This window comes from Coloeus monedula (genome assembly GCF_965178545.1).
Source record: "Coloeus monedula genome assembly, chromosome: 18".
In the NCBI taxonomy this organism is placed as follows: Eukaryota; Metazoa; Chordata; class Aves; order Passeriformes; family Corvidae; genus Coloeus; species Coloeus monedula.
This window is the reverse complement of record NC_138798.1, coordinates 8,059,825-8,080,336: the sequence shown is the minus strand read 5'-3', so window position 1 is coordinate 8,080,336 and position 20,512 is coordinate 8,059,825. Positions and strand designations below refer to the sequence as shown.

At 39.9% G+C, this 20,512-nt stretch overlaps 1 protein-coding gene across 2 annotated transcripts in view; it reads right to left on the bottom strand.

Annotated features, from left to right (window-relative positions):
• GNB1L (G protein subunit beta 1 like) overlaps positions 1-20,512 on the bottom strand; it is a 42,628-nt gene that overhangs the window by 5,719 nt on the left and 16,397 nt on the right. For both annotated transcript variants that reach the window (XM_082293310.1, XM_082293309.1), the window contains exons 2-5: positions 10,893-11,020; positions 10,520-10,645; positions 8,377-8,539; positions 4,605-4,703 (exon numbers count right to left, since the gene is read on the bottom strand). In XM_082293310.1, coding sequence (XP_082149436.1) covers positions 4,605-4,703; positions 8,377-8,539; positions 10,520-10,645; positions 10,893-11,008 — 504 coding nt within the window. In that variant the 5' untranslated portion in view covers positions 11,009-11,020. The remainder of the gene's footprint in view (positions 1-4,604; positions 4,704-8,376; positions 8,540-10,519; positions 10,646-10,892; positions 11,021-20,512) is intronic.

Here is a 20,512-nt window from a genome sequence, read left to right as displayed (position 1 = left end):
GAATTAATTAAAATGCTGACTGGTGTAGAAGTGAAAAAAAATTTAGAAGTCTGGATGTCAAATTTTGATATTCCATCCACTTACAGAAAGCATTACTAAATTACTAAACATTACTACAGCATTATATCTACATATCAAATTCTAAATTTTATATATATTATACATATTTAACATACACACACATATATATACATACAGAGAGAGAAAATATCTGTCTGAAAATCCAAACTATTGCCCTCTCTAGCACCTGAAAAGAGCCTGCCTGAAATTTTCAGGAGCTTTATTTCATGGTCTGAACTTTGTTTGCACTTCTTAAAAAAAATTCCACAGAGCAGGTGAGTTACTCTCAAGCAATACAACCCTGTATGAGCATTGAGAAGTGCCCTGCTTAGGGGTTCCAGTTCCACACTGCCAAGTGCAGGGCTGCACAGAGGGATCGTGTGCTCAGGTGCTCCACAGTGCTCAAAGGTAAACACTGAACCTCCCAGCAGGAATCTCTGGGTCAGTCACCAAGGGGTTAATGGGCACCCGAGTCCACTGTAACCAACTGAAAGCTATTTTGATTAATGATGTCACAGGCCAAAGGGCAGGGCACCCTGGGCAGACACCTAATTTATTTAAGCCTCTGAAATAACTCAAAGAAGGGAACATTACTGGATTACATGTCACACTTAAGGAAAATATTCATCATTGCTCCGGCCAAAAGACTAATGATTCTGTAAGCAGTAACTGGTTACGAGAGTGAAGATGCAAATCCCTAATGAAAAGCAACTAAAAAAGAGGCATCTGTTAATGCCAGTTATTTCTTTAATAGGAGAAGAAATATCAAAATAGACATTGGGATTATTACCACCTCATGTAGGCACATCTAAGAAATGTATCCAACAGGGTATTCAGACCTTTCCAAACACTGTCTGCTCCTCCAGGATTTGTATGGTCAGTATTCAATTAAAATAAAGGTAAAGGACATAAAGAATTAATTTTTACCAGTATCACGTTATTGAATGAGCTCAAACCCGCTGGCTGTCAATGTCGTGATACAAACCTGTAGTGGCCAAAGGCTCACTGCCTCTATTAATGGTCCAGGCTGTTCTCCCACTGGTTATTCTATGTTCTGGGGGGAGTTAAACTGACAAGAGATGGGTGGTCTGAGTAAAACGACTGCTGAGTATATAAGGAAGCCTTATGTGCTTCCTTGGCCTTACTGTGCCTAGAGAAGTGTTTGAATGAGGAATGGAGTTCCCTGGGCATGGAACAACACCTCTCCTTAAAAGAAGGAAACCAAGGGGAAATCCTTGTAAATGTAGGAAACCCCCTACATCATCCTTCTGAACAGGTCTGTCCACACCTGGGATCTTGAAGGAGCCTCCTTCCTTCCTTTAAGATCCTTTTTTCCTTTGAAAAGGTGGAGGCATGCTCTGGCTAGAAAGGCCCACAAAGCAGGTCTCTCTTAGTGCCCAGAACTATGAACAATTTTTCTGTCAAATTCTTGATTTGCTGAAATAATAGAACATCAGAGCAATGAATATATGTCAGATAAATGTGAATTAATGTTAACTCATCAGGTATTTTGGATGAAGAATATCTGGGTTTTGATACCAGATATCAAAAAAGTTTAAAAAAAGTCTGAATAAAATGAACATTCCAGATTTTATTTGTATTTAATAAAGGGTAAAACCTTCAAAGTAAAACGAAGTATTTCATAGCTACTTTTAAGTTTAGAAAAAGCCCCCAGTTTGAGCATAAAAAACCTCCACAATTATTTGTGCTGCTCTTCTGTGAGCAGAAGACTCCCTCAGAGCCGGGGGCTTACAGAAGGTAGCTGTCATCAGGCAGTGAAACACGTCAGCTCCTCTCCCTACTCCAAGTGGGATGGTGGCTTCCAAAGGAGCTCCTCACCCTTATGCTGACAGCAGAGACAGGTGAGTGCTCGGCATTTTGGGAATGCCAAGCAAAACCTTTTCTTTTTATGTGCTGTGGGTATCACACTTTAGATTTGAAAAACAGTAATTTGCAAGTGAGATCTAAGACTGGTCTATTTTAAAATCCAAGTACTGTTTCCTATGAAATGTAGGTCTTCCACACTACTTCTTCCTGACTTTCCTAACTATATGAAGTGTAATATTTCAAGGGGTACATGAACTAAAACAATAAAAGCTATTGAAAGATCAGTGGAGCTCTTGGTCTGAGCCTGGACTCACCAAGCAGTGCTTCACAACGGCCTATTTATTTCAATTCCCAGTAACAGACACTGTTGGAGAGAAGTCTCACCATGCATGTTCTGTTTCAGTAAAAAAATGAAATTATAAATCATTGCTCTTCCTAAGCAGAACATTTTGTTGTTGCATTTGGATAACTGTCAAGGAAGGAAGAAAAGGTGATCTCCTGTCAACTCAACAGGAATAATTGCAATAGTTTATATAAAGTAGTAACTCGGCATTTCCAGTTTCGACATGTATTATTCTTGTTGAATTATTTTGTTTGCACCATTATGCAATATGATGCCTTCCCCAAGGAGTGCAAAAAATTTAAGGGAAGGCTATCCTTACTCCTACAAATCCTACTCCACCCAATTAGTAATAGCAGGAAGGTGTGAAACTGAAGAGACAATGTATTTAAGAACATGAATCTTCAAAAGAAATTGAATGAACTAATATCTTTAAGGATAGACCTAGAAAAATAAGGGGGGAAAGTGCTCAAAAGAGCAAAATAAATAGCTGCAAGCTTTTTGACTGCTTAGGAGAAGCCAGTGAGGCTTAATCTACAAGCCTAATCTCAGTTGCCTTCTGCTCTACAGTAACGTTTCTCATTCACATTGCTGCTGGGGAGGTTTGTTGTTTCCTTGAATTGCAGAAAAATATGATGGTACCTGGCTGCAGCCCCCAAACTCTTGGACAAGCAACCCGAGCACTCTTCCTTCAGACCTTTATGGGGCTCTCCCTGTCAGCTTGTTTCAACTTGTTAATTTACTGTGCCATAAGCAACATTAAATAGTCTCTTAGGCAACCCCTGAGCGCTGGGCTGGGAGTGTTCATCTCCTGGGTATGTCTGTATTGCCCAACACAGTGGTGTACAAAGAAATCCTGGATGGCCTCTGTTCAGGAAGGGCTGCAGCTGGGTGAGCTCGTGTTCTCCTGGTTTATGGTTACAGGGTTACTCAGCGAGCCACTTCCAGTGCAACCACAGAACAGAATGCAGAGCATCACTTTGGTACACCACATGCAATTATTTCCCTTAAGGGTATCTTCTTCCCCGTGCCTTTAAACCAAGTTGCACACATTTGTAAAAGAGCAAATACTGCTGTGAGACTCTAAGGGATTATCTATACTTGCCTGGTGCAGTCTAGGAAGTTATGGTGAGTTTCCAAAGTCAGAATTTGCACGGAATAATTTACCTCTCCCAGTTCCCAGTCCCCTGCTTTATCCCCACTGGCAACAAAATTAAAAACTATATAAAATTAAGACACTGCACCTGCTCTGCTTCCTAGAGGAATAGCAATATTAATCCATGTAGAAAATATGGCAAGACAGAGAACTTCTTATACAGGCAAGAAAAATTTTCAACACTGAACATTTCCAGTTATCTCCATCTATTAAAAAATGTCAAGGAGACAGAAAGACCCATTCACTTCATCAAGCACTGAACACTGATTGCATTTTTAGGAGAAACTTTGTTTAACAAAAGCCTAATCAGCCTATTTTTTTTTTTCCTAGTTTTTAATTACAGCATGGAACTTGAACTATGGCCTCTCTTGCTTTTGTCTGAAGTCAGCAACTGAATTCCTCTAGACTTCAGTTGGTTCAGGATCTCGGGTGCAGACACCGAGGCCTCAAACTTCAATTGATAATGTTTTCAGCTGAAACCAACACAAATGTTCCAATGAGCCTGTAGGAATTACGCACCTGGCATCAGCTCAGATGGTCCTGTAGACCTGTAGCAGTGTGTTGTGAGGGGGTTACATGGGAGTCAGCTTTGCCACCAATTGTCTGGAGATTTCAAGCCAATCACCTGAACTCCTTCCTCCCTCTACTGCCACCTTTTTGTATTACTTGTGTTCACTACTGGCAGCCCATAAACATTATCTGCTAAATATTTTGCAAATGTGGGTTTTTTTCACTAATTACTTTTATTTACCTTTTTGTCCAAAGTCAGTACCACCATAAATATTTTGTTCCTATTGTATATCTGGAATACAAATGTTCAGAGTGTTTCCTCATCCTGAGGGCACTGAAGTGAATGGAACCTGCCATTAAAACCACTGTTTTTAAGCAACCCAATTATTTATCATCATTCTTAATGCAGTGAGAAACCGTATCAAACAACTGGCTTTGGTAAGTCACTCATTTTCCTCTTGATTGATGCAAAAACTGTATCTATCCTAAGGATACAAAGCTTTCCTTGAGCATTTGCAAATCTTCCATTAAAGCTTGGAAAGCTCTGAAAGTTACATTAAGGATGTTCACAAATCTTTCCCCCCTTTAATAGTATAATTACTTGATTGGTTTGATAATAAATCAAAATCCAAGTGAAGAAAGATTCATGTGCTTCATATAAAATGAATCACAGGGAAAACATTTCACAATTAGCAGGCACTCTTGCCTTACCTGCCATAACTTCAGACACATGGGCATGCCCAGCTTGGCACCCACCTCTGGCTTCAAGGTACAGACTGACGTCTTGGATGGCAGCTCCAAAATCTGAACCTGACATCAGGAAAACAACAGGAGTTGGTCAGGCTCCAGGTGAAAATTCTGCTGTTAAAAACACAAGTCTTTTAAGGTGATTAAGGTTAGTATAAGCTCTTCCAGTAAAAACTGTCCGGAGGAAAGTGAGGAACGCATGCTAAATTGGAGCTTTAAGGGGAATCTACAGCTAGCTAAAGAAGTGCATTGTTTTAGGGAAGACCAGACACAACTGCTAGAGTGAACACATCCTCTTCTTCCACTCTTCTATTTAATTACAGCCTACTTTCCAAACAGTGGATGACACTGTGCACACAACAGATAATACTGCAGACTGCTTAATCTGAACACACACCCTGCTTTCTTTCCCCTTTTTCCATCTCTGTTGCTAATTTTTTGGCTGTATTCACCTGTGGATACTTGCATTCTCTCCTCTGAGCTGTTACAGTAACACAGAGCTTGCATGGGAACACAGGCAGTGTATACATGCAAAGGGGATTTTTTTTTTACTGCTGACTGCACTAACAAATTGTAACCCAGAATTAGCAGCTAAGGCTGGCTGTAGCAGTGTCTGCACTCAGGTATTTTTAATGCAATGTTGTCTGAGCAGGGTCAGACAATGCTGTGTTAAACACCTGTTCTCTCTACAGAGCAGCTTCCATTGTTGCTTGCACCAATGGTAATGAATCACAGACCTGGTTTGGGTGGTTTTGATTTCTTTCTTTTTTTTTTTTTTAACACTGGGCAGGTTGTTCCTCTGCCAAGGAAGTAGCTCATTTCCAGCTCAGGATGATGGCAGGCAAGATCAGGGGAGTCTGCGTTTTTAGTTTGGCACTGGAAGATTTTGAGACTCTTGATTGACACAGCAGTGCCTCAACTCTGGGCTGGTTCTCAAGCCTGGAACTCTGGAGAAACAGAAGCTCTTGGGTATCAAAAACCTGCTGCCAGGATCATCACTTTCTCACATGCATACTTAATCACCAAGGTGATCTTTTCTTCTAATTAAATAAACAATGGTTTGCCTTATGTGGTAAAATTAAATGACTTGAAATATTTGATAAATCCAGCATCACCAGCCACTGTAGGCTCTTCCAGAATGTGCAAGAGCCCAACAGTGCTGTTGGACAGCCCAGTTGTGTGAATTTCCTTAAGCATCTGAGATGAGGTATTACACAAATATGGCTCCTCTGGGAGCCATCAATCAAGCCACGGCAGCTGCGATGGCTTTCCAATCCCGTACCTTTAGTTCAAAGCTTGCCAGAACATCTTCCTATTTCTAGAGGCTGTCAGCCAGCCTGCCAAAAGCCAGCTGCACTCTAGGACTGCGAGTACAGTGTACTGCACACAACACACAATGCTTTCGAAAGCCACTGAGCAATAGAGCACGAAACTGTTTTCCAGATTTGAGGAATACTGACTACAGCCAAGAGCCATCCAGTCTGCAGACCAAACCTGGGAACAGACCAAAGTTTGATCATCTGGGAATTCTGGTTCTTTGGAGCTCCACTCTTAACAAAAGATGCTTTTCTCTCGTCAACTTTCTTGCTATCAACATAAAAACCAAGTTAGCTGTGGCAGGAAACGGGCTATAAATATGAAGATGACCTGCTCTCATCTTGCCTCTTTCATCACTGTCTCTCCAAAGGGCACTGCCTCCTAGGCAAGACCAAAACTGCAACTTTTATGTAATAAAGGAGGTTAAGTGTGCTGTGATAAATGCACTTCTGCAGGTTAAAAGAAAACCAAACCATCTTTGCTTTACCATGACTAAAAACAGATGAACTGGTACAAGGGCTACAGTTGGGCTTGCAAAGGCCAAAGAAAAACAATGAGAATAGCTTTGTGCAGAAGGCAGGCAGACATGAGCTGCTGCCTGAGCTGGATTGACAGTTCCAGAGACTGTCTGCACTGAAGGCAACTGAGCCTTAGAAATAAATACTACTTCACATATTTTGACAACTGTAACCTAAAACTTGAAGTTCCGTGTTTATATTGGTTTTGCTTAATAGGAGAAAGATTTGCCTTTGCCTGAGGTTAATAGTGTTCCTGGGTGGCTAAAACTGGCCACAAGGAAACACACCCTTTTTCTTTTTCACATTAATAAAGCTTTTAACATGTTTCTGGCAAACTGGCAAGAAAAGTGCATGTAACTCATAATTGGTGATTTAAATGCAATCATGAACAAATAAATGCCTGTTCAGATCTCATTATTTATGGACTGAACCTGCTTTAAGACAAAATTACTCTTTTTTTGGACACCAGCCAAGCATAAACACTTATTAAGTCTTAATTTTAATCATAAGCTGCAAATGTACTGTGTCTCACACAGTGCTGCCTATTTGGAAGCACTATATATTATGGGAGCTTATGTGAATTTATTGAAACATGACACAGTTCTAATGCAAAGGTTCACACACAGAGTGGAACTCTTCTACCTCAGGAGACAGCAAAACATTCTCCTCTTGCAGGGCCCAAGCAAAGAAATGAGAATAAACCAGAGATGAGTTGTAAGCGACACCAGGGTAAACGTCTTCTATTTGGGTCAGATGCTTATTTAATTCTTCATTACCGGGACTTCTCTGGCTGACACAAGAATGCACTTGTCAATTTTGTTTAACTTAAGTATTATTGAGCACTGCTGTAAAATGGAGGGAGTTCTTTGTTTGATCAGAACAAGGTATGGGACTTAGAATGGTTTTATTTACTGGTGCAGTGGCTGTGTCTGCAGGTATATCTAGTTCTGTAAAAGGCTGGACATTCTGCCTGTGAGTCAACCAAGTACCTAAATAGGTGCTTAACTTCTGTATAATAAAAAGTTCACATTTTCTTGCAATACAGGCCCTTAATACTTCATGTATAAAATATGCAACTTTCAGTTTCAAGGCACACAACCTCTAGTCCAGAAAAGCATGTGAACTTTTATGCTCATCAGCAATTTGCACTTAGCTACAATATTTCTTTACATATTTATGCCACTTTTTTCTTCTTTCATAATTTTGGTATTTTGATGTCAAGTATTTGATATTATTTTTGTGTGATGTCCTCAAACAGTCCCTTGTAGAAAACAAAACTGTAATTTCTACAAAGCAGAAGTGGACATTGCAAACAAAGCTGTCAGTGAGTGCTGTGATAGTGGTATTAGATGTGGACTTATCCAGTAGGAACTGAAATGGACCCTGCAATTATCTCACATGGAGCAAACCTCTGGCTGTTAATAGTAATTCAACTATTTCCAGCGCCAGTTTCAGGTAAAGAATTAGCCTGGAGTGAAAGACCATATATTGCATTACAAATCACCTGCACCTCCCCTCTTCTGTCAAACACAGTTCAGCTTCAGGTGGAAGATAAGCACCTCCACCTGAGGACAGAACTGCTGACCATTAGTTCCCCAGAAGGACTCGTTTCCAGTATTCAGCAGCACCAGAAGAGTTTTCAAAACTCCTACATGTAGAGATCAGCAGCATCTGCAAATGCTTAAATGCCAGACAAATCTTGGGCTGGTATCCTTGTTATTAAAGCATGAATTATATAATTTAGTCATCCTTGTGGCAGTAAAATTAGTGATTAAAACGCCCTTCTTGTGCTGCCTGCTCTTGAGCAGAGAATTCAACAGCACTGATGTTTCCCCTCCTGAATGATGTCATTTCAGTACCAAAAGCAACCTCTCGAGCACAGAGAAAGAGACACTTCCTACCTCCTCCAGGCTTCTGGCTGCCATGGCCATTAGCCAGCGCCCCTGTGCCACCTTTAACAGAGAGAATCTGCAGAATCCCACATGCTCCGTGAAGACAGAATCCGTCACTGACGTCCGTCCCTCTGCTAAATCCCACAAGCAGATCCTCTGGTCGCGCCCCTGACTGTTACAGTAAAACAAGTTATCCATAAGCTGCAGTCTGAAGAAGCCTGGCTGCCCGCAGGGCAGTAACTCGAACTAGGTCCTTCACAGGCAATAATGGACCAAGCTTCCAACAGCTTCTGTGGGGGTGTTAATTGCGTGTTTCATGAAGCGTGGGGGAGCTCAGTGTCCCCAGGGCCACCACCCTTCTGCCGACTGTGGAACTGGCCAAGAGGTTCAACCACCCCTGGGAGGGGAGAGGGCCTGGAAGCCAGTCAGATACACTGCATTCACAGTTTCTGTTTCCTTGTGCAGAGAGACTTGATCAGGCTGAGTTGTGCTATTTATATGTGTGAATATATTTATAAAGTCACATGAGCATTTGAACATATACACAATAAAAATACTTACATTTTATCATTGATTAGATCTAATTTAAAAGGAAACAAAGGTATCCAAAGATTCACACATGTAACACTCATTCACCCTAGCAATGAAATGGAAATGTCATGAATTGACAGCTGAAAGACAAACAGCAAGACAACAAAGACCTCATCAGAGATAAATAAAAAGCAACAGTTATTCAGTGGTCAACTTCCCACAGCCACAGGCAGGGCACAGAGGGCTCCTAGGACTGTGCACGTGTGGAGACACCAGAGAGGGACTGGTAGCAATTGCTCAAGGAAATGCTGTGGCTGAAACATCCAAAGCCAGAGAGCAGCGGCGGCCGCATCCGAGGGACAAGTGCAGCTCCCACAGACCCCTTGGCACAGCCCCATCCTGGAGGCTTTGTGCTGCTCCCAGGCAGGCAGAGTGAGGAGGCCACATAAAGGGCACAGCAGGAATTGTTGCAGATTTATGTGATCCCACTGGCTCTGGGACAAAGTAGCACTGTGCAGAAGCTTCCAATCCATAAACTACAGCAGCACAGGATATATGTCTTCATGTTATCACCTGTTATCATCAAAAATCCCTTATCCATGTCTTACTTTAATTAGCAGTATCACCTGATAGAAGTATGAAACCAAAACAGAGGAGATGTAAATCTACAGACTGTTGGGACTTCTTCAACATCACTTCTGTTCAGCTGAGTGACAAACTGACACAACATTTACAGCACTGGGCATACAAACAATGTGATACTGCAAGAAATTGTTGTGATTTAGCTTTACAAGAGAGAAATGTAAAATACAGGTAAATGCCGTCCTAAAATTGCACTGCTATGTGAACTGTTAGAACTATACGGCAAAAATAGAGGTATGGAAAAACTCTATAATTATACAAACAATGCTCATTCAATATGACTTTATGGGGAAGAGTGTTGATAATTGTACTTAAGCAGATAAGAAATATAAATGCTAATGAGTTCCACTGTATATTATGAGATGTCTTCTCTAGATAAACATGTCAGAACACCTCCTAATCATACAGACACTTTGGCATCTACTCTAGATCACCTGTCTAATCCAAAGTACACAAATCTTCCTGACCTTCCCTTGCTAAACAAGAACAAAGATATTTTGCAACAAAGCAAAAGCATGAAACTCAGCATTCTTGCTCAGTCTTCCACTCTCCATCTCTGATTCTTCTCTTCCCTCCTTCCCTTTTCTCCATCTCCCCTCTACTTATAAATTCTTTATATCAATCTTCCCCAGGAACCAGCTATGAAAAGTTTTTGAACTTCAAATCCAAGTGTATTTCCTTGACCCAAAAACTGTTCTCAGTGTAGTAATAAAGACACTACAGATTCCAAGTCGTTATGATGTCATAAGATACATAATAAATAAATTAATTGTATCTTCCCCCCCCCCCTTTATTCAAGCCTTTTTCTGTCTTTTTGTACTTCAGTACATTTCCATATGTGTTGGAGAAACTAAGTGGCTCCAGAATTAAGAGAATCCTTTGTCCCCACCCCCCCTTTTTTTTTTCCCTTCAATCACAGAGACAAGAATATGTCACAGAGACAAGAATAATTTCACTGTTTTTTGCCTGCTTTGCTAACCTGAGAAGCCTGTCTTTACCACCCATTGTCTTCACACAGTAGACAGATTTTCTTCCATGGCCATCCAATGCTGTGTCCACTCTGTGTGTTTTCAGGTTCCAGACATGGATAAACCCGTTCTCAGACCTGGCAGCAGGAAGAGATGCTGTTAGTGTGAGCACTGCATGGAGGTGGATCAGAGTCTGATGCTTTTCCTTTTTTTATTTTGTTTTGTTTCCAAAACTGAAGCTGTATGCACAGGTAACACACCCATCATGCAAAACCATGCTTGCTGCTGTCTTCTCCAGAAACACTTTGTCAAAATAATACACTTCAATTCAAGAGGAAACAACCATGTGGCACTCAGCACAGCCAGAAATCCTGGTGTACTTACCCAGAGAAAAGAAGGGGGATATCAGGTTCTGGGCCTCCACAGGAAAAATGCAGAGTGTGGACTGCAGCACTGGTACCTCTGAGCACAAACTGTGGATCCGGAGGTGGCAGAGCCATCAGAGCAATGAACTGGGGGGTGAGAAGCAGACACAGATATCACAGAGGGTAAGGCAGCCTAAAGTGAAATGACAACTTTAAATATATTTTGAGCAGGACACTTGCTTTTCCTCTTTCCTCTTTGAATTTTCATTACTGAATGTTTTTTCTATTTGCCACCCAGTTGAGGCTGAAATATTTCCTCTTGAGCTGATGAAGCAGGTGTCCAACCTGCTCTTTGCTGCATTCCTCTCTCAGCAAGGTTCCGAGCTGGACATGAGCAAGCACCTCTCGCACACTTGTAAATCCCAAACTGGTCAGCTGCTCTCCCTGCTGCTAAAGGGAAGAGCTACAAAATACAAGAAACTTGATACCCATAATTTGGGTGGGCAAGCAATTTATCATTCCACTTTAGCCTCCTGGCTAAGTCTTTCCCCTTCCTCCCCACAAAAATACTACTTTTGTATTTTTTCAGAAAAGCACTGCAGTGAACATATCAACGGTAAAGAATTTCAGATGAGATGGGAGTGATGATCATTTTCACACAAGAATCCCATTACTCCAGAGTGTTTTAATTTTTGGTTCTAGGCATGGTTTCTTGAAAAAAAAAATGCAGTACTTCATATTAACTGAGTGACTACTGTGCTAAACATTTTACTCCAAGGGGTTTGTATTCCCTAAAGGATCAAGAGATGGATGTTTTCAGCTTCAAGTCGAATGCGGTCTGAGTCAGCACAGAGAGCAGGACCGATATATGGGGGAGCAGACTGCCCTGTCCCCCACGGGAGAGGACAATTCCTGATGAGCTCACAGGGACAGCCTGTGTGATCCCCACAGGAGCTCACTGCTCTGGCCCCCTCACCAGGTATTTCCCTTCACATTAACAGCTTTGCAGGCAGCTGTGCACAAGTACTGGAGAAGGATGAGGACAAATTTTCTGTGTTCTGACTTGTTGCAAATGACTCTCCAGACCTGTGCAAGGCAACCAGCAGCTGATTCAGCTGGAAGTACAATTTGCAGTTCATTGGAAAATGCATTATAACGTGCATTACAACAAATATTTTCACCATGAAAAGTGTTTGCTGCCTGATCTGTGGCATTACTAGCCACGCTTGTACATCTACTTCCTCCTTTGTGACCTAACCTCACACAGAAAAGGGCAGCTTTTGCAACTGCAGGTGTCAACTCTCATCACTTTTTCCCATTCATGCATATATTACCCCAGATTAAACAAAAAGTGTTCTAAATTCAGTAAGGGAAGATCAGCAGGTGTTTGTCTGCCTGCCAGTTCACAGTAGAGGAATTGCAGAGAATCAGAATAGAGTGCAAGAGCTACGAGTTCCATGGCAAAACAGCCCAACTTTTCATTGTCATCTCACCTCAGTACCAGCTTTCAAATTGTGTTTAATGGATGCACTTGCTAATGCATCTCATTTGCAGGTCTCCTTTGAGTGTTTATAGATCAGTTATCATCATGGTATCTATAGGCTCTAATTAAATGCAATTATCTTTTAGGGCTAGTGATGAAACAAGATTCTTCAAGTGTAATGTGGAGTTCTCTCTCAATAGCACTGTGTAATTAGGTATGAAAATAATGAGCTCAGTGGATACCCTCTGTGTTTTAGGGCCCTGACTCATCTCTTTTATGAAGTTGTTGGATGATCCAGATGGAGTAAATTTTCAGATGTACATGATGTACAGGTTCGCCCCCATGGTGAGATCCAGCTCCCAAGTGCCCATCTGCAACATGCTCCACCCGTGTTATAAACCTGTTAGACCGAGGATTTTGTCACCAAGGGACACCTCTTTGGGGCACTACAGCTGAGTGCTGGTGCCCTCAAAATGACACTTTGTAGAACCAGATAAATGAAAGAGTAGCTAAGAGCTTGTCAGAGGAGCGGGGTCCCACTTCACAGTGGAGCAATTCTGGCTCACTGCACTGAGCAAGGAAATAGAACTGAAGCAACCCAGAGGCTATCTGGGATTACAAGGCAGGTTTTTAATAGCATTTTTCTAATTACTGACACAGAAGTTTTTGCTGACAGACAGCAAGTGTGTGCGTGGCTGTGGGAAGGGTTTTACCTGGCATGAAACAGACACTACTAATGCATGTCTTTACAAGGATGATATTTCAGAAAAATCCTCAGACCAGTTACAGAAAAAAAAAACCTACTGAAAACATGCTTCTGAGCTGCAAGCTATTGAAGGGACTTTTTGCTCCTTAGAGTCTGGTTCTTTCCTTGCTTTTCTGCTAATCATGTATGTGAATCTGGAAATTTGGCTTAATATTAAACCTAATGTATATGGAGTCCTTACTACTTCCTGTCATGATTTGGCAGATGAATGGCAGTGTGACAGTATTTAGTGTCTCATTTTCCTTCCAGCAGGCGTTGAACTATAAAATTTCATCTTTCCTGTCCTTGTTATCCATAAGCTTGGACAAGTCACTTAAGATTTAATAAAAAGTTCTTAGGTACCTACAGAAAATCCCATGAGCTTGCAAAGAGATGGAAATTTGGTGTACTGGTACTTTACTAACTCCAAGAAAGCATCAATCTGTTCCTGTTGACACACAAGCATCCTCAAAAAAATGACATTCAGCCTACCTTCAATTCACCAGGTAGCTCAGTCTCTCTACCTTACAGGGATAATACATTGTGGTGTACTGATTCAAACAGATAATGGTTATACTGTGCTTTGCTAAGCAGACAGCTACAAACATGCTAAATATGATGACTGTGAGATGGTTAAAGCCTCTGGGAAAATTTTTCAAAAGTGCCTAAGTGATTTAGAAGCCTGAGACTCATTTCCAAATGAATTTTCAATCCTACATCTCTAGGAGTTTTTAAAGTTTCACCCCAGGTGTCTAAAAATGAGTTCTCTAATTAGCACAACATTTATTTTCTTGTTAACTCTATCTAGCCTCAGGGAGACCAATCTGTTCTTGTTAACTGGGGATATCTGCAACAAATTTAATTAAATGAATTTGCTTAGTATTTAGTCTGGTCTGAGAGCAAAATCTGGCTCAAGGGCTTGAACAAGCAAAGTGCAACCTACAGAATAAAGTTCATTTAAAGGCATTTCTGGGCTACACTATATGTTCCTCCCTGTGCTATTATCCTCATGCTATGACTCCTGCCTCCTGTGAAAGGAGTTAAAAGACAAGAGTACATGAATCATTTTGCTCATGGCAGTACTTGCTTGCAAGACGGCATCACCCGCAAGAGAGGCAATACCTCACCATCAGGCTTTGGTTTTTTTAAAAAGATGTTCCACTTCTTATTTCTTCCAGCCTTCCCCACGCTGGTAACAGCATCCTCCTTCAGGAGCTGAGCTACAGTGATGTGACACAGACAACGAGAAGTATTTTTCACAAGGTGCACTGCAAACCCTTGGGCTCCTGCACAAGTTACATTTGCTACACAAGTGGGGAGTGGAAATGCAGCTTCTCAAATGAGGGTTTCAATTAGTGAATGGCTGAGTGCACCAAACATGAGGTACCGAAAATGGTTTTGTCTAAGAAAATGCATCTGCTAAATGCCAGAACAATTAAATTTCCTTCAAAATTACATTATTTTAAAGAACAATTCACTATTAATATCCCTCACAAATCTTACTTTGCTTAGGTTGCAATTACAATAATCCTCAAACCATCTGAATTTCTATGCAGTGATATTTCGGTATCATCACTTCAGCATTTGATATAAAAAAGTTAAGCTTTTATTTAATGAGAGTCATTTAAAATATGTAAATGTCAAAAGGATTACCTTAGAAAAATCTCTCAGAGAATTAAAAACATTAACAGATTCCCACAGGAAAAATTCCAGCAGAATTCAGCAATTCTCCTGTTCCCACTCCTGTCACTTGTATTTCTATCACACATTGAAGCAAAAACAAATTGCTATTAAAATATCATCCAAACACCCTCCTCCCCCTAACAAACTCCACAGTTCACTTTGAGATACCAACGGCTCAAGCAAAGACAGGAAAAAATCCTCTTCTATTTTTCTTTAGGCTTATTTAGAGTAGTAAAAACTCAGTGGTAAAAGAGCTTTTTCAGGTATAAGAGAAATAAATCTCCCTAGGCATGTCTGGCAAACTGATTTGGGACTGAAACCAGCAGGTGTGCAGACATAATTACTACTGCAAAATATCCAACACATCCAGGTGTGCTCACAAACAGATATATGAAATCCCTGTTATTTTTTGACAATTCCCAGTCAACCAGGTGCCACCCTCCCAAAGGAAAAATCAGAGCAAAGAATGAGTTGAGAAAGATGTGAATAAATTGCTCTCCCCCCTTTCCAAGCTTTTTCATTCATACAAAAACCCTTTTTAGCCTGCAGTTCTGTGCCTACCTGCACCCCCTGAAAAACTCTGCCCTGTTGCACAGCACGCTGTGGTCTAGTGCATGAGTGTGTTTTGGAAGTGGGTCATGAGCTGCAACTGCAGAGGCAGTCAGGGGAAATAACAGACCCCTTCAAGTTAATAGTGCAGTGCAAACAATTTTGTTTGTTCCATTACATTTGCAATCTCCACCATTAAAATCCAACAGGCAGCCCTTGCAGTAGGAGCTTTCCAAAAGCAATGTTCCCACATTTCCAGCCTCCAACCACAGCAGACAACGAGGTTTCTCAGTGGTGAAACCACAAGCTACTCTCAGTGCAAGCAACGCCCTGTACCAGGGCTGCCGGGAGGCCTGTGGCCTTTCCTCGTGGCTCAACAGCCACGACACAGCCCGAGGGTCCCAGAGCACCCAATTCCCCTCACTGAATTGTGCTGGAGCACAGCAGCACTTGGAAATATCTTAGACATCCCTGGCTGTCACAAAATGCTGCCTGGCTCTGTGGCACTTCTCAGAAGCAGAGAACAAGAATTTAGTGCTACAAGAACCCATTAAATCAGTAACATTTTCATACATCATTAAAAGAGATGCCAGAAAAATCCACGCAAGTTGAACGAGTTAAAGTTCACCTCATCTGACTGCAAAAGTGAATTTTTATAGGTTATTGACTACAAATGGTGTGAAAGCCCGTATGTGATTTGGTAAACAATTCTTCAGACATGTTGTGACGAATTTTTAAGCCCAGCTTTTCATTTTGCATGTACAAACCAAAAGAACACACTGAAACAGGGAAGTCAGCAATACAAAGAGATGTTGTGAGACTCAAGAAATCTCTTTGCACCTGAGGTGAAAAGTAACTCATCTGTACAAAGAGATGCCTTTCTGGGTCCTGTAGCAAGCTAACACATACAAAACACTTAGGGAAGAGTGAAAATCCCAAATTAAAAGCCAAGCACCCTGCTTCTTGGACTCTTACCCCAGCTGCCCGAAACACACGATATGTCTGTTGTGTGCAAATACAGAAACATGCACTAGCAAAAGTAAAACCAGCAGAAGCTTGATCAAGAGATGTGGGAGTACTATACAAACAGTTGCAAAGGTCAGAGCCCCAGAATATATGAAAATTCATTTGTCAGTCATATAACAATGCAGCTTTCAGTTTAAAACTCCCATTTCTATCTTCAGTGCTAAACTGAGATACAAACTGTATTATACTTCTGGGGTTTCTTTAAAGCAAATTTAAAAAATAATTTACTTCAAGTGGAAATTAGAAATCAGTAGAAATTTTAAAATCAAGAAATTGATGTCAAGCAGAAATTAGAATTAGTGGAAATTTTTGATTTAACCAGTTGATATACTAATAAAGCACTCTTAATTTTCAGAGGTAAGGATAATGAAATGCTTTCTTTTGAATTGGTTATTTTTCATATTACTATTTACTTACAACTGCCAAAGTACAGATTAAGCACAGGGATGTATACTTGTGACTTCAAAACCTAAATTAATTATGATAATAACAATACTTAATTTTAAAAAATCACAACAGTGGACTGGGAGCATTCATTAGTTTGTGCTTGCACTAGAAAATCCCATATCCAGATACTGTAGACAGATTTTTATCTTGCTTGCAAAACTTGCTAGTCAGCGACACATCAATGTCAAAGGGAATGCAGTGATTTATATGACCTAGTTACAGAATCCTTTATTAGCTGATATCATAAACCTGTTGCCACACAGCCAACATTACAGCTGACAGGAGTCCTTCCTCTTACAGGTTGGGAACACTAAACACTGTCAGAGCTTTCATTCTAAATAGTCACCAAATCATTTCTAATGACTAACAGTGACTGCCTGCTCAGAAAAACACTTCAAAAGTCTCGGTTTGAGAAATGCAGAGAACCTCAATTTCCCACTGACTTCTAGGGAAGTTAGGAGTTCATCCTTCCTCAGGAGATTCCCAAAATTACCTTCTCTCTTGACATTTAGACAATGAATGATGGAAGTTTCCACATTTTAATTGTAATAGTCAATGGACAGATAGCAAACAAAATTGCTTATCAGCAACTGGTGATATGCCAAGAAATCTAATGGGAGCAGGGAAGAAAATGACTAATAACCATCATGCAATGCAACACATTTTTAATGATTTCCACTCAGATAAATGGCTCCTCACAGCATTAGCACCTTTTTTGTCTGTAAGCATTCCTTACCTGAACAAGGCTAAACCACAATATATTATGATTTTAAGTAATTAAGTTTGCAAGAAAAATGTATATAAATGTCAGTGTGTAACCTCCAAGAATATTGAAACCCAGGCTTGTGTCCTGAGGTTCACTTTCAAATACTTCCATCTGCAATTTTTAAAAAAGTCACTGTACAACAATTATTTTCTGTATGAAAACATAGTTTCAGCATGGGAACAAAACTAAGAATGATTATAATCATTTGAAAGACACTGAGTTAGCATATGGATCTCATTGCCACTTACACATTTTGGTCACTGGAACAAAAAGCTATTAATCAATATGTAAAAGCCATAAATTAACATAAACATTAATCATTCTAATACTCCCCCTGTGTCAGACTGATAATTTTTTTTCAGTCTTTCATTCTGACATATGTGCCTTCAGCTATCAGCTGGTTGACCTTTTTTAACACAATTAAACATTTTGGGCATTGCAAATCTTACTGAAGTAAACATTTTGGAGACAGACAAATATCATGGATACATTTATGCCAAAAATATGGGGTCTGAAAACATGAGAGCCTCTGCCTCTCATGTTATTGCACTAGCTTTTAACAAGGGAGCCTAAAATACAGTGTGAAATAGAGCTGAAACAGATGAAATTCTAGTGTTTCATAAACAGGTTCTATTTGCAGATGAGGGAAAAGACACCCATCTGTTTTACTTTCTGAAACCATTAATTGCTTGGGAAAGTGCAATGATATAACTACAGCCAGCCTTGCTTGGAGAAAGAAAGCATAAAAGCCCATAGTACCTCAGCTCTACAACACGCTTCATAAAATTATTGGGGGACAAAAAAGACAACAAATGTTTAATCACTTTGAAAACTTGAAGAATATGAATATGCATTTATATATACACAAAATAAGTTGAAAAAAGGATTTATACAAGTCTCTCTTCATCATAACACCAGAGCTAGAATGAATTTAAGTTTGTACATGTGATAAATCATTGAAATCTAGCAGAAAATTGATAAGCCAAGGACCATCAAAAGACTGTTTTGAGTAGCCTCCAGTTCAGCCATGCATAGCAATCTGTCAGCCACGGGGCTCTGCCTGCCCATCCTCCTTAATTAGGGGTGCTGCATAGTGCAGCATCAGCCACAAATCTTTTGGTTCCAAGAGCTAATAATGTCCTCAGATAGCATGGGCTTAATTAAACGTCTTCCAGACATTTTTGCAGACGTTCCAGCAATAATCTTGTTTAGTAACAAACTATTAAAAAGAATTGACAGAGAAGAAATATATCAAGTTGTTACAGCAACTGAAGTTATTTAGGCCAGAATTATATGTCTGCAATTAAGGATTCTGTAACTCTGAGCAATTAAAATATCACTTTATTTGAAAACTAATTAATTCTAAACACATATTTTTCCCATGACAAACTTCTATGATTGTTTAATTTATTCCATTCTAATTACACTTTAATTAATCTACTCTTGTATAATATTATACTGTTATTCTGGCATTTGACCAACGAAGACAATAAATTGATTGCAGTTCCGTTGTGCAAGAGCAGGAACTGTCATGCCAGTTTCAACACCACGTTTATTTATTTGTCTGTTCTATTACTTTTCCTTTCCTCCCACAGGGCATAGGAACATGAAACACAGCACAAATCAGATGACATTTTGTCTTCTATACTTCTTCAAAGTGTGAAGTATAACAAGAGTTTTCAGAATTAAGGAAAAGTATATGTAACATGATATTACATAATAAAGTATAACCAATAGTAAATGAATTTGTACTTCTAAAATACATTGCTTATCAACAACTTATCAATTGCTTCCTGATATACAGGACCATCTGATGTCCAGAGCTGCTAGAAACAGAGCTGTTTCCATGAACATTAAAGTCTGCTCAGGATCTGGCTTGATACAGTCAACAAAAAAGGAGAAAGAGACCAAACCCCATTTTCATACCAATCTTAAAATTAAATTAATTCAGTATCTTCCAGAGTTTTAAAAGCCACTGCATTTTAATTTTGCATCGTCACCTTTGATTCAACTAAAACAAAAGTATATAAATTCTTTTATTAATCTATAAATATTATACTTGCATTAAACTCTGATAAAAGAAATATATACAAATATTTTATTAAACATGGAGTTAGTAGTGCTGCATTTTATTTTCTTTTGGCCATACTTGAGGTAAAAATGACTGCTGTTTACAGTCAGAAGTCTTCAATTTTTTTTTTTTAATATGAATGTCCCTGAAATGCGCAGTTCTCCCTCATTTAGCGGGAGGAGAAAGCAAGAATTGACACTTTATGAAGATGATGAAGCAATCTACTTTTCATGTACTTTTAAAACTTCAGCTTGTGTCCCTGACTGCATGCTTCCTTCTGCTTATGAAATACCCCCGTATTGTGTACGCCTTACCATGGGGGAGATGCTGTGCAGAGGTAGGCAATTAAATTAAACTGCACTGCAAGATGAGCTCCGACAGCGCTTCCCAAAATCTTTCTTTCACTTTAATGACACAGTTTACACTTCATAGAATTAGAAAGACAAGTACAAAATACATTCACAAAATACATATTCATTAAAAGAAGAAAAAAAGATTCTGCACTTAACTGAACAGGCTATGTATTTCACCAGCATACGGTGGGAGATGCATTTATATCAGAATATTGTACCTGTGTCCTACCCCCATGCTTATATTCTCAACATTTGTTTCATAACAGTTAAAAAATAGACTTTAAAACTGCAAATAGCAAACAAGATAAATTGACATAAACACAGAAGGAAGATTAAATAACCAAGGGCAATTCCTGTTTGTGATCAGCACATGTTTGGAAATCCAAATTTCGGAGCTGATCTATGCCTGTCCAAACTGCCAGATGACACCGGTGAGACTGCTCAAAAGAAGGAGGGTTTGCAGGGTCCGTTCATTACACCAGTATTTCATAAAGCATTTCCTCCTTGGGAGGTTTC